The sequence below is a fragment of the Molossus molossus genome, unplaced genomic scaffold, assembly GCF_014108415.1.
Source record: "Molossus molossus isolate mMolMol1 unplaced genomic scaffold, mMolMol1.p scaffold_m16_p_6, whole genome shotgun sequence".
In the NCBI taxonomy this organism is placed as follows: domain Eukaryota; kingdom Metazoa; phylum Chordata; class Mammalia; order Chiroptera; family Molossidae; genus Molossus; species Molossus molossus.
The window spans coordinates 108,783,413-108,795,613 of record NW_023425399.1 but is presented as its reverse complement, the minus strand read 5'-3'; the positions used below and the strand labels follow the sequence as shown (position 1 = coordinate 108,795,613).

The following is a 12,201-nucleotide window of genomic DNA, read 5'->3' as shown; positions in this document are numbered from 1 at the left end:
TAAGGAACCTGGTGATCCTGAATGTCCATGAGTTTGAGAGACTTGGCCCTTGCCTTGGAATCAGTCTGTTTTGTGACATTAGCTTTACACATTTATTTCTTTAAAACTGCAGTGTGAAATTCACTTAAAACTACAAATGTTTCTTAACTGTATGCCATTATTCCTTGACTTTAATTAAAGTCAAGATGGCATGATAAAGCACGAAACCCAAGCAGGAAGATGTCAGATTTCTAGAGGAGCAGGGTACTTACTGAGGCTGTGTCGAGAGTCTGATGATACAGACTGAAAAAAGTTGTGTACTTTCTGACTCTGGAGAAAAGTTTGTGATGAAGTTGAAAATAGCTGCCTGCATATAAAAAGAAAAGAGATTTGTTAATTTTACATACTATAAATACACAAGAGTCTCAGTTTAGACTATAAGGCAAACTTAAATGGCAGTTTAATTCAGGTATAAAAAATAAATTGCTTTCCTAAGGAAAAAAATATTGTTTTCTAATGTATTTCCCATAAGAGGAAATGAATAAAAGTTAACAAAACTTATTTGCAAGAATCTAATAAACAGGCTTATAATTTTATATAATCTAATGGTAAGGTTTCAATTCTGGCAAAAAATATATATACTATTTCAGCCTTTTGCCCAAGTGGTCCAGCCTTTCTGCTCAGAAAAGAAGTACTCTTCTTCACAGGTGTGACTTTTCACCACTTGGTGTATGATAAAGAGACCTTCCTACACTCTGAACACAGGAGACTGGGAAGTTTGGGCCCTGAGCCCTGGAAACTATGGAGTGTAGTAGTCAGGCTAGTTACAAGTATTAGCACATCCCAAGGCATGACTAAGGGACGGTTCACTTCCATGTGTATCATACCATGATTCTAAGCTGTTGTCTTTGAAAACCAGCTTTCCTCATATTTTATTTCACCTGGAGGTCTTCCCTACAAAATGCACCCTGCAAAAAGGGGCACAGCTACAGCACAGTCTAATGGAGCATTTACTCACAGACCTGAACACCAGCTCAACTACTAAAAGCCTTTCAACCTCAATGTCTTCATAGGCAATACTACCAGTTCTTCAAGGTTAAGACACTCACAAAGTATAAGAAATTAAACTGTCACCCTGTCGCTCAACACACACATCCCCTTCCATTACTTTTGAACACGTTAAATGTTCACTTAAAATTTTAATTCTTAATTCCTTCCCCCAAGATTTTTGCCCCATCATTCAGATTAAATATAAAATCATTAAATACCACACCAAGATATGATCCTGCCCTGGCCGGCTTGGCTCAGCAGTTAGAGCATTGGCCCACAGACCAATGAGTCGTGGGTTCGATTCTGGCCAAGGGCATGTACCTTGGTTGAGGTTCGTCCCCAGCGCTGGTCAGGGTGGGTGGGAGGCAACCAATCGATGTATGTGTCCCTCTCATGTCAATGTTTCTTTCTTTCTTTCTCTCCCCCCACCCCCACTCTACCTAAAGATAAATGGAAAAATATCGTCGGGTGAGAATTAAAAAAAAAAGATATGACCCTTTTGGGCCAAAGTTGCCTTATACATTAAAGTAAACTTGCTTCTTGGCACTCAAAATGTAGAGGTAAATACTCAATAGGAAGACAAAGAGAGGGAAATGAATAGATGGAAGAAAAATTGAGCTGTGAAGTACGAAGTTACTCTACATTTCCAGGTCTGAACACGTTACCTAAAAGTGGGGATTAAAATCCAAAGGCAGTGGTAGAACCTATTATCCAGTTACATTTACAAACCAATTGGTCAAAAGTACAAGCAGGCACACCTTCAATTTAAGGCCTGAGTCCCAAAAAACGCCCAGATCCCATTTCCAACTCCACATACCAACTGCAAATCCACTACAGGAACCACGCCTGAGATATAGGTCCAGCCTGAAATCAGTGTACAGACTCAAATCAAGGTTCATTTACTCATAATCACAATGTGGCAATGATACTTGCATGAAAAAGTCAAACTACTTAGTCCAGTAAATAAGGAAAACAGCATTACATTTTGACATGACAAACCATTCAACCCCAAACACACATTTCAGTGCCACGATATCATTTTCCTAGTTTGCAGTATATTTGGAACTGAATAAAGTGTGTCCTGTACCAACCCATCTCCACTTCACTTATTTATAAACTCATTTCCTACTTCTCTATTGCACAGCCCCCTCCTTTATAATTGATGTATTTCTTAAGAGACAAATGATGACACTAATCTAAAATTCATAAACTGAGAACAAAATGTCCGACCATCTTATTATAATGGTGTGAGACCACAGGCTAGCCATACAAATGAATTAAAAAAAAAAAAATTCAAAATATTTTTTAAAAGAGAAGTATTCTTTTTTTTTTTTTATCCTCACCCGAGGACATTTTTCCATTTTTTTGTTCAGATAGAGTGATAGGGAGAGGAGGAAGAGAGAGAGAGAGAAACATCGATGTGAAAGGGACACATCGAGTGGCCGCCACCCGCACGACCAACCAGGGCCGGGGACAAACTGCAACCGAGGTACATGCCCTTAGCGGGAACCGAACCCGGGTCTCTCTGTACCGCAGGCCGACGCTCCAACCGCTGAGCCAAACCGGCCAGGCCTGAATATCTGCATATTTTAGAAGCAATCGTTTCTGATTCCAGAGAGGAGAAGAGTACACAGGATGAGAAAATTAGTTTGGTGTCCTACTGTGAGCCTAGACCTAATAACACAGGAAGACTAGGAACTGCCTCACAAGTCCTCTGACAGCTGGTGGAGCCATTTGTGACACTGTGCCCTGTCCTGCGAACTGTTGTTACCTTAGGATGGGCTCTAGATCAAGATGTCGCCGCTCCTCCCGCTTCAGTGAACCCTGATTCAGGGCTCTCAGGATGGTCTTGTCAAAAGTCTCTGAAGACAATTCCTTGGGAAGCTAGAAAATAAAAAGAGCACAGGCAGGGTTAAGTTTCTCATTGCTGGTAAATATATGTTACAAACCACAGGTATAGAGGCAGATAAATGCCTCCTGCTCAGGACCACCCCAAAGCAGCTCCTTTTCCAAATCTTCACTCACAGGGCCCCACAGTGAAACGACGTAGGTTCTTCCTTTAGGAGACATACCATCTGCCTTCTGGGCACCTCTGGGCTTCCCAGGAAGCAGGGTCACCTGGCAGCATTCAACACGTTTCCAGGACATGCCTACATTATACCTCATGCTCAAATTTCCACACGCCACACTACAGTGACACCCACAGCAAGACTCTTCAGTTAAAGGGAATGTTTTGCACAGCATGGCTGACACTATTTTTACCCTCAAACGGTACTCTGAAAAGTGTTCTCTCTGCCATCATAGTTATCACATTTGTGCCTCCTTTTACACTCAGTCTCAGGCAATGTCAGATTACCAGTGCTAGACACCAAAGGAAGAACTGCATGTGGGCCTGCCTGGTTTGATTCATCGGTTAGAACATCGGCTTTTGGGCCAAAGGGTCATGGGTTCGATTCCCAGTCAAGGGCATGTACCTGGGTTCCAGGTTTGATCCACAGCCCCACCGAGGTCCTGCAGGAGGCCGCCAACCAATGTGTCTCTCTCACATTGATATTGTTCTCTCTCTCTCCCTCCCTCCCTTCCACTCCATCTAAAAATCAATGGAAAAATGCCCTCAGGTGAGGATTAACAACAACAACAAAAACTTACATTAAAAAAACTACTATTTGGCCCTGGTCGGTTTGGCTCAGCGGTTAGAGCATCGGCATGCGTTACAGAGAGAGCTGGGTTCGGTTCCCGCTAAGGGCAGGTACCTCGGTTGCAGTTTGTCCCCGGCCCTGGTTGGGTCGTGCGGGTGGCAGCCACTCGATGTGTCCCTTTCACGTTTATGTTTCTCTCTCTCTCTCTCTTCCTCTCTCTCCTTCCCACCCTATCTGAACAAAAAATGGAAAAATGTCCTCAGGTGAAGATTAAAAAAACAAAAATACTAATTGGCCTGGCCAATGTGGCTCAGTAGTTGAGCTTCGAACCCATGCACCAAGAGGTCACCGGTTCAAGTCCCAGTCAGGACACATGCCCAGGCTGTGGGCCTGATCCCCAGTGGGGGGCATGCAGGAGGCGGCCAATCAATGTTCTCTTTCATCAATGTTTCTCCCCCTCTCTCTAAAATCAATAAAGAAAAAAAAAATCCACAATTTGCCCGGCTTGTGTGGCTCAGTAGACTGAGCACCGTCCCATGGACTGAGAGGGCCCAGTTTGATTCCCAGTCAGGACACATGCCAGGATTGCAGGAGGCAGCTAATTAGTGTTTCTCACATCGATGTTTCTATCTCCTTCTCCCTCTCTCTCTAAAAAAAAAAATCAATAAAAACATATATAAAACAAAAACAAAAAATCACTAATTGAATATTTAGTAACCTTTCCCTCAATGTGATGGAGATGCCCTCAGAGCAACAAATAAGAAACCACACACAAAAAATCACCACTTGGCCAATAAAATTCTGAAATTAAAAACAAAATTTTCAGTCATTCAACTTACTATCTAGTTTGCTTTTTAAAATTCTTAATAAAGTATTTCTATATAAAACTAATTTCCAGGTCTTTCAAGAATTCAGGGTTTTAAATTTGACTTTTGGTACTAGTCTTTGCATCAAACTCCTGATTACTGGCACTTCCACTGAAATTAAGAGTAGGCCCTGGCCGGTTTGGCTCAGCGGTTAGAGCATCGGCCTGCGGTCCGGAGAGACCCGGGTTCGGTTCCCGCTAAGGGCATGTACCTCGGTTGCAGTTTGTCCCCAGCCCTGGTTGGTCGTGCGGGTGGCAGCCACTCGATGTGTCTCTTTCACTTCGATGTTCCTCTCTCTCTCTCTCTCTTCCTCTCTCTCCCTCCCACTCTATCTGTGCAAAAAATGGAAAAATGTCCTCGGGTGAGGATAAAAAAAAAAAGAGTAGAACCATTAACACCGTCTCTAAGGAGCCCCAGGAATAGAATAATCTATACCAATGGTCAGTTTACATACTGATCTTTAATTGGAAAACCAGAACCGAAAGTAAGTATTCTTCTGACAAATCAGAATTTTGAGTCAACAACTCAGAAAAAGAAAATTCAACAAAGGTAGCAAAAATATTAATTTTAGGCACAGTAATACTGTGGAAGCAAGATGTTATGTGAGAATGAAGTTATTTTTGGTTCTTTTATTAACCTGTTGAGATCAAAGGATGTGCTGGCCTTCTACACACCCACTGTGGGCCTGACCACTAACAGGAAGAAACAGGTTCTGAAACTACACATTTTCCAAAGAAATGACTATTCATTTTGATATCACTGTCTTAATAGATTTAGGACACTAGACATACATTACTCCCATTTTAAACACACTTTCTCTTGAATATCGTGCGCAACCACAGAAAACCACACAGCGGAGAGTCTGCTTCCACTGGCAGACTGCCGACGGTTCTTCCAGCGCACCAGCTCTCCCTGCTTGATGACTGCCCGGGGCCTGGGTAGTGTGGCTGTGCAGTCATCAGCATTTGCAAACTGATTTATGTTCAAGTGGTTTTCACCTTTAATTTCCAGACCATTTCCAGTCCTAGAGGAAGGCATATTAGCTAAAAATACAGCTTTCAATCATGTCTTCTAATCTAGTCAGTTTTGGATTTTCTTACCTCTAGGTCTTGGTTCCAGCACACCCAGCCTCCCACCTCCGGAGCCCTAACCCTAACTTCGATATCACAAGCTTTCCTTTAATAGCCCTGAGGCCTAATGGATAACCACCTACAAGAACTCATTACAATTTTGTTTTTGTAGCTCCTTGCTCATTCATTCAGTCAACAAATATTCAAACTCCACGCCTGCCCAGGCACATTTCCGGCACTGTGGGCATAGCAGTGGAAGGAGAAACAGAGTCCTGCCCCCGTGGAGCATCCACCTGGTCCGTGCTGAGAAACACCACACAGGGTGTCAGACAGGTGTAAGGAGCAGCAGGTGAAGATGGCTGCTGGACCCAGAGGACAGGGGCTGCCCTTGTGGGGAAAGAACGTGAAAGCAGTGACCTCAGACTCACTCATCCACATCACAGCAACTAGAGGTTTGGTTAAACAGTAACCACACAAGTCAGAATGAACAGGCTGTCAAAAGAACAGTTTTTGCGCTTAACTTCTGTAGATGACTTTAAAAGGAATGTAAAAACAAAAATATATAACAAACTTGAAAGTGTATTTTAAATAGGCAATTAATTTCTAGACACACAAAACATGTTGCTGATTATTTCATGTAAGTTGGTAAGGCGTTTGCCCTATTTTAAAAAAATAGTATATACAAATGTTGGCCAAGCAAGGGGATCGTTAAGTACCATGACTCTCAAGAATGAATTAGTTACTTGGGGCTGTATTTTTCTCAAGTACCTAAGCTTTTAGAAAAATTGTGTGACAAAAATGGATGTGTCGCCCTGGCCGGTTTGGCTCAGGGGCTGAAGCGTCAGCCTGAGGTCCAGAGAGAACAGGGTTCAGTTCCCGCTAAGGGCACGTACCTTGGTTGCAGTTTGTCCCTGGCCCTGGTTGGGTCGTGTGGGTGGCAACCACTCGATGTGTCACATCGATATCTCTCTCTCTCTCTCTCCCTCCTTCCCACTCTATCTGAACAAAAAATGGAAAAATGTCCTCGGGTGAGGATTAAAAAAAAAAAAAAAGGATGTGTCAAGACAATAGCAGCTGAAGCTTAGGGCCACCCAATGAGAGAGAATCTGCACAGGTGCCAGGCCCCAGGCTGGGGGTTGGTCATGTGCTCTCCAGGCACAGGGGACAGGTTAAGTAGCAGCCCTACTCAAGCTTGGTAAGTAACCAGCCCTGACAGCTGGCAGTGCTGAGACCTGCCAAGCCCAACTCTACACTGCAGGATATTTCAGCCTTAGCTCTCCATCCCCTGCAACCCACCCTTCAGCACTAGGATCTGGTCATGGAAAGGGCAACCAAAGGAAAATAAGTGAAGCATGTTGCTCTCTAACCCAAATGAGGCCTGTTCATGATTACCTGCCCTTAAACTTTGACAAATACATTCTCTCACGACAGAAAAGTCACAAATAAGTGGAAGAAAATTTAAAAGCACAAGTGTGGAGTCCCCGGGGTGGGGCTACCCTTCCTCATTCCTCAATAGGCAGAACAGTAGTCAGGGGCTACTTTCTCCCACGGGGTGCCGAGGGCCTCTGCCCTGGACAACAGTGCTCACACACCACTCCTCCCACCACTCTCTCCTTCCTCCCCACGCTGTCTGAGGCTGCCGTGTCACAGGTCTGTGACCTTCGGCAACTGGAAATAATTCCCCCCATCTGTACATGCAGTTAGCTCAGCAGCTTAAAGCGGAGTTCTCAGCCCTTACCCAGAGTCAGTTTAAAAGAAGCCCTAGGAAAATGGAAATACCCAGGTGTCCCGGGAGTGCTCACCCGGCGGGACTGACTGCCAGCACAGGGAGCTGTGTGTGTGCCTCGGAGCCAGCGCCTCCCGGGCTGCTCACATCGTGCAAGCTGGAGGCAAACAGCCTCCTAGCTTTGTGAGTAAAGAGAGACCCACGTGATCTGAAAGAATAGATTTATGGAGACAAGTACTCTCCTGAAAATTTCATGTCACTGGTTCAATAACTATGTCACACCTTTACCTAAAAGTTAGTGATTCTGTTGGGAAGGTTTCCTGCTTCTGGACTTTGTTTTATCTCTGTATTAACTATACATTTTAAAACATTTGCTTATTGAGAAACAGTAATTTATTAGTTAACCATTTGAACCTATTCCCTTATTTTAATATTTATCTCTATCCACATACTTTTCAATAAAATAAAATTAGTACAAAAGAAATAGATGAGAATTTGAACAAAATGATCTGAGATACATTTCACCTCTACAAGTCTATAAATGTTTCCATTATCCCTTATTCTCAATACTTGGGAGATTCTATCACTGTGGGAGTGGAAGGAGGCCTGGAACTCAAAGAAGGAGCAAACAGAGATACACTTAAGAAAGTCCACAGAGGGAGCTGAATAGTGGTTAGGTCTGAGAACCACTACCAAATGCAAACAAGCCTCATGTCATTTTGCAGACACACTCTTTCATAGGATGTACTCCTGTAAGCAGCCACCAGCAATACACATCTTGGCAAGAAGTAGGAATAAGATCCCATTTTAAAAAAAACGTTGAAAATCCTTCGTTTCCTTAATAGTGGTAATGTAAGGTAAGAAAACTTATGTTTAGAATAACATGACAGTTTCTACAGCCAATGTTCATGGACAGTTCTCCAACTTGTAAATATGTTTTGGTTTTCCTGAAATTTATTTTGATATAAAGGTTTTTGGATTCTGTATATTATGTAAAAAAATCATTTTAACAACAAAAATCTATACTTTTACCTTCAGTAGAAATTCCTGTAGTTCTTGGTAGGTTTTTGTTACTGTTGTGACTGAAAGATCAGACCAATTTACCTGATTTAAAAAAACACACACACATATTATATGGTTATTTCTTAGGCGGGGAAATGGCTAGAAAAAAGCCATGTGTAAAATAAAAAGCCTTACTTAAATTGTATTAAGATTAACAATTAGAAATATAAAGTTAATCTGGCATTGTCATCATTTCTTCAAAATTGTTAAAATTAACTGTACACTGACATGTTCTACCCAGGAAAATTTCAGTAACTCCTTTTAAATCATGTTTATTTTTAAAAAGCTATCTTTAAAAATATGTGAGCATATTTTGGTAATTTTTCAGAAAGGGGAACATCTTACATTCCTTTTGTGAAGTTACAGAACTCTAAAATGATGTTTTGACAGTACAGCCCTCTGACCCAAGAAAGATAAAACATCTACCTCCTGGAACTTATGAAATATGCATTCTTAAGAAAAATAACTAGGGCTTACTACCCCTCTTTTGTAATTTGGGGATTTATGAAGAGATTTCAACTTTATCTCAATTCTTTAAAATCCTATCAAGGTGGAGAGGGCAAATATGATCCATGGAGAAACTAAACTCAAAAAGGTTAACTTACTTAGATTCGACCCTAAGTAAATAAAGAGTCAGAACTGAAATCGATTATGCTACCTTACCTCTTGGATACTTTTAATTCAGTAAATTTGATGGTGACCCACTAATAATTTCTACTTTACAATTATTTGAGCTAATATTTGAACTATGTTAATATCTAAGGTTTATCAACTAATTGTATCATAATTAATCTGACACTTAAAAATACAGTTAGTTCTCACTTAACATTAATAGGTTCTGCGACTTAAATAAAACAACATATGATAACACCAATTTTGCCATAGGCCAACTGATATAAACAGGAGTTAAGTTCCCAGAGCATCTTACTGATATTATAACAAGCTGATATTAAATGAAAGGTTGTTATTCAAGGATCTACTGAGCACACACAGTTTTATCTAGCAACCCTCAAAGCAAATATCCTTATTAACTGACAGATATGAGATGATTTTTAGTTATTCTAATGTTTGTTGAACATCTACTTGTGTCAGATACTGTTCCAGTGAAAGGGATACAGGAGTGGACAAGACAGCTGAAGTCGCTGCTGGCTGAGGTCAGAGTCTAGGGCAGGAGGCAGATGAAACAAATGGCTAGGTGAGGATCCATCAGTGGTCAGTGCTCCAAAGAAATGAGTAGGGCATGGTGCAGGAGCAGGGAAAAGCACATCAGATGGGGGTCAAGAAAGACCTGAGAAGAGGGAGCGTCTGAACTGGTCTGTACATTGACAGGGTATCAGCTGCGCCATGGTCTGAGGGTGGATCATTCCAGAGCAGGGGACATAGGCCTTAAGGAAGGAATAATCTAAGAGTTCCAGCAACAACAGAGAGCTGATGAAAGTGAACAAAGACAGCAAAGAATAGCTTATGCCACATGTTATAAAAATGTCAAATGAAAAGTGGAGATGACTTAAAATTTGCAAATTGAGAGTACTTCTACAAAGCAGAAGACAGAGTTCCAAAATTCTTTCAACAAATGTACTAAAGGGGGTCAGATATGGTGAGATGACAGAGGATAAAGATTCGTGCTTTCCATGAGACAATAACCTACTAAAAAGAAAAATCATGTAACTTCAATTAAGAACCTGTGAAAGGTATGATGGTAGTGGACCTTGGATGAATGAAAACACATGCTGTTCAAGGATCAGAAGTGGCTTCATGAGAAAGGCACAGCTATGTTTGGCGAGCAGTAACTTTGGGGAGGAACTGAAGTAGGAAGCACAGAAACGTGGCATCTTTTTGTTTGATTCAAGGTGTGTACAACCTTAGAAGGACCAGACAGGGAAGCCCAGGCAGGGAGGAACAGGTAGATGCAGACAGGGAATCCACAAGACAGTGAACAGGCAAGGAGGCCTAACAGAGTTGGGCTAGAAGGTTAATTAGAGCTGTTTGAAGGACAGAATGGCAGGAGAGCATTTAGACATAAGAGAAGGCCACAAAGGCCAGGGAATAAAACCATCATGGAGAAAGAAAATGAAGAGGACAATATCAGAAAAAACACTGCCAGGAAAAGACAAGGCCTGTGATCCTAATTTTAAAAATACTGGTGAAAATGCTTACTTTTACTTTTTAAAGATACATATTACACCTTAAATCTATGCTCTTCTTTCCTTTCAATAAAATTGTCAGAGTAATTTTATGTGGTGGTACAATTTTAAAAACGTGGCAAACCATGCAGTACACACTGAAAGTAGTACATCCCCTTAATTTAGACAAATGTATACATATATGCATAGCTCTTCTAAGTTAGCAAACCTGCCAGAAGTTTTTCCAAAGATCAGTTTTCATTCTTTCTGCAAGATTATTTAACATAAAATATGAGGTATCTTTTGTGGGTGAGAGTAGCTTACTTCGAAGGTGTACTCCCAATATTTGTCAGCCCTTTTTCTCTGGACTCCTTTCAACATTATCTTCTCAATGTGTACAGCTGAAAGAAAGAAAACATGCTGACTTGTTCTACAGAGACTAGACATACATTTCAGTTACCCAATGTGACAAATGCTACATAATTAAGCTATTTATCTTAATCTTTACTACTGCCCTTAAATCATGATAAAGCAAAAGTAAACCCAGAAGCATAGCAATATGCTATCCATCCATAAAGTAAATTTTTTCTATATCCATTCAGCATGCTGAGTGCCTAAGTAGTTTCAAACACTCTGCTAAGCACCAAAAATAAAAAAGATAAATAATAATGCCTGCAGTGAAGATTATTTTCCAAGATGATAATCATCAAAACTGTTATTCAGATTACTACAAACACAGCACTTTAGATTTATTTAAAAGAAACAGTACTTAAACAATAATGAGGCTGGTAGTAATGAAGATGATAAAGGTCTTAGGGAAGAAATCAGGAAAGTGATTCAACAGACTGGTGTCACTGCTAGATTCAGGGGACAGGAGATGGAGAAGAGGAGGGAAGGATTCACTTTGCCTTAAAGGAAGAAGTTAAAACAGATGAAGCAGAATATACAAAGTAACAAAACTATACAGAAAGAATTAAGATTATTATAGATCACGGAAGGTGGGCAATGAGAAAGCAGAAAACACAAGATAATAGAAATTTGCTGGTAAGCAGACATTCATAATAACTAAGGAGATCTCATTGCCAGTATTTTGTGACAAGTTTCCAAATATCTAGTGTTTGGTGGCCTGCTTCTGGGCCAATTTCCCCTTAGTGGGTGAGAAATGTTGAGGATGGAGACAAAAGAACATCTCAAAAGCCAGGTGAGAAGCCTGTAACTCCTCAGAACTCCCGCAGTATCATAAAGGCCAAAGTGGGAAGGGAGGGCGCGCTGCTTTCAAAAGCTTTTCTATTAAATTATGTAAAGGATGATGCTATTAAATAAGAGCCATCTGAACTAATCTACGTTCAGAAATATAAAGCAGCTCTACTTCTGCAAATTGGTGGGCTACGGGAAAGGGAAACTAGGGCATTATGGAGCATGGCTACGTCTTCAGCCTTGATTTCAAGTTATACCTGCCGTGATCTATCAAATCAAGACAAGAGGACAAAAGAGTTATGTGGTGAGGAATGGCTGATAATGGGAGGTCATCCTCCAACCTTCATAAATTAAAACTAGAAAGCATATATTATAAAGATTTGTTTTAAAATTAAGAATACAAGAAAAATGATCTATAGTACCACCTTAATTGTTAGCATTTTGTTCTAATTTTTTTAAAGGACCTCAGTTATAAAACCAAACTCCGCT

At 40.9% G+C, this 12,201-nt stretch overlaps 1 protein-coding gene across 1 annotated transcript in view; it reads right to left on the bottom strand.

Moving 5' to 3' along the window:
* The window catches only part of ZCCHC2 (zinc finger CCHC-type containing 2), a 52,088-nt gene that overhangs the window by 22,106 nt on the left and 17,781 nt on the right, over positions 1-12,201 (bottom strand). The window contains exons 3-6 of the mRNA XM_036244300.1: positions 10,840-10,916; positions 8,363-8,434; positions 2,801-2,913; positions 252-346 (exon numbers count right to left, since the gene is read on the bottom strand). Of these exons, the coding sequence (XP_036100193.1) occupies positions 252-346; positions 2,801-2,913; positions 8,363-8,434; positions 10,840-10,916 (357 nt within the window). The remainder of the gene's footprint in view (positions 1-251; positions 347-2,800; positions 2,914-8,362; positions 8,435-10,839; positions 10,917-12,201) is intronic.